The following is a 1,269-nucleotide window of genomic DNA, read 5'->3' as shown; positions in this document are numbered from 1 at the left end:
AAAAAAAAGAAAGAAATAGAAATGCCGCAGAATTCCTCCCTGTTGAGATACACAATGACCATGTCAGACTGTCACTGTGGTTCTGTGGCCTGCGATCCAGCGGTGTAGATGATTATTCCTACAGTCTGCTGAAGCATCCTCACAAATGCCACGCTGTTTTTCACACAGAGACAACAATGCTACACGGATGCACACATCTGCTCTAAATGTGTGCACTGTAGCTTTAAGATGATACTCAAGCTGCTCTTTTTGGGTATATATTGATTAGTACAGAAGCTAAAATGGGAGATCAGGTAAACCACAGGACATCTACTGAAGACAGTGTTTTTTTTGTTCTATTAGGCTTCCTGTGTTTTTTTCACATTATTAATTTTGTCCATGCTGATTATTATACTCAGATGTCTTAGACATTTAATTTCTTTTTCTTCTCTAGGATGGTGGGCTGCACTCCATTCATGGTGGTCTCTTACTTCTACCTTTGGTTTGTCCCACCTTTTACCAATGGGAGGTTTATCTGGTATCTGGGCTTTTACTGTCTCTACCAAACTCTCATCACAGTAAGTACTGTATCCTCTGCTTTGATGTTTTCAAAGTTGTAATGTAATTTAATGTTAAACACAGGTTAACAGATGACCCAGAAACCACATTTACAGCAACATCCATCATGCAGTAACAAATTCCCCACAGATCCATTAAAATCTAATTCGGCCTCTGTTTTACCTTGGCGAAATTTTGGTTTTGTGATGAAAAAATATATATTGGACTGATGAAAAATATATGTGGACCTTCCTCCAAAACTGTCACACAACCCAGTGACCCCCAATATATACAGTATATATATATATAAAACATAAAACTGTCTGCAGAGTCAATTGTGACATTCTGTAATCATATATTTACAATGTGTAATCATACTTTTAGTACACTGCAAAAAAAATTTAAAAAGAGAGAGAGAGTTTAAAAATACCTAAAACCAGATAAATTTACCTGAGAAGCAACACTGCACAAGATATTAGGACTTTCAGATTTTTAAGTAATAATAAGATAATGAGTTTTAATACACTACCATTCAAAAGTTTGGGCTCAGTAAGGTTTTTAAATGTTTTTGTAAGAAGTCTCTTATATGCTCATCAAGGCTGCATTTATTAATTAATAATACAGTAAAAACCTTAAAATTGTGAAATATTTTTACAATTTAAAAGAACTGTTTTCTATTTTAATATTTTTGAAAATGTAATTTATTCCTGTGATGGCAAAGCTGAATTTTCA

At 34.1% G+C, this 1,269-nt stretch overlaps 1 protein-coding gene across 1 annotated transcript in view; it reads left to right on the top strand.

The window, feature by feature from the left end:
• LOC107576941 (major facilitator superfamily domain-containing protein 2B-like) overlaps positions 1 to 557 on the top strand; it is a gene marked incomplete at its 3' end in the record, with an annotated part of 11,288 nt that extends 10,731 nt beyond the window's left edge. Inside the window, exon 5 of the mRNA XM_016263062.1 lies at positions 434 to 557. Coding sequence (XP_016118548.1) covers positions 434 to 557 — 124 coding nt within the window. The remainder of the gene's footprint in view (positions 1 to 433) is intronic.
• Positions 558 to 1,269: the final 712 nt, after the last annotated feature.

Source organism: Sinocyclocheilus grahami, unplaced genomic scaffold (genome assembly GCF_001515645.1).
Source record: "Sinocyclocheilus grahami isolate Dianchi unplaced genomic scaffold, SAMN03320097.WGS_v1.1 scaffold4691.1, whole genome shotgun sequence".
Lineage (NCBI taxonomy): Eukaryota > Metazoa > Chordata > Actinopteri > Cypriniformes > Cyprinidae > Sinocyclocheilus > Sinocyclocheilus grahami.
This window is presented reverse-complemented; position numbering and strand designations above follow the sequence as displayed.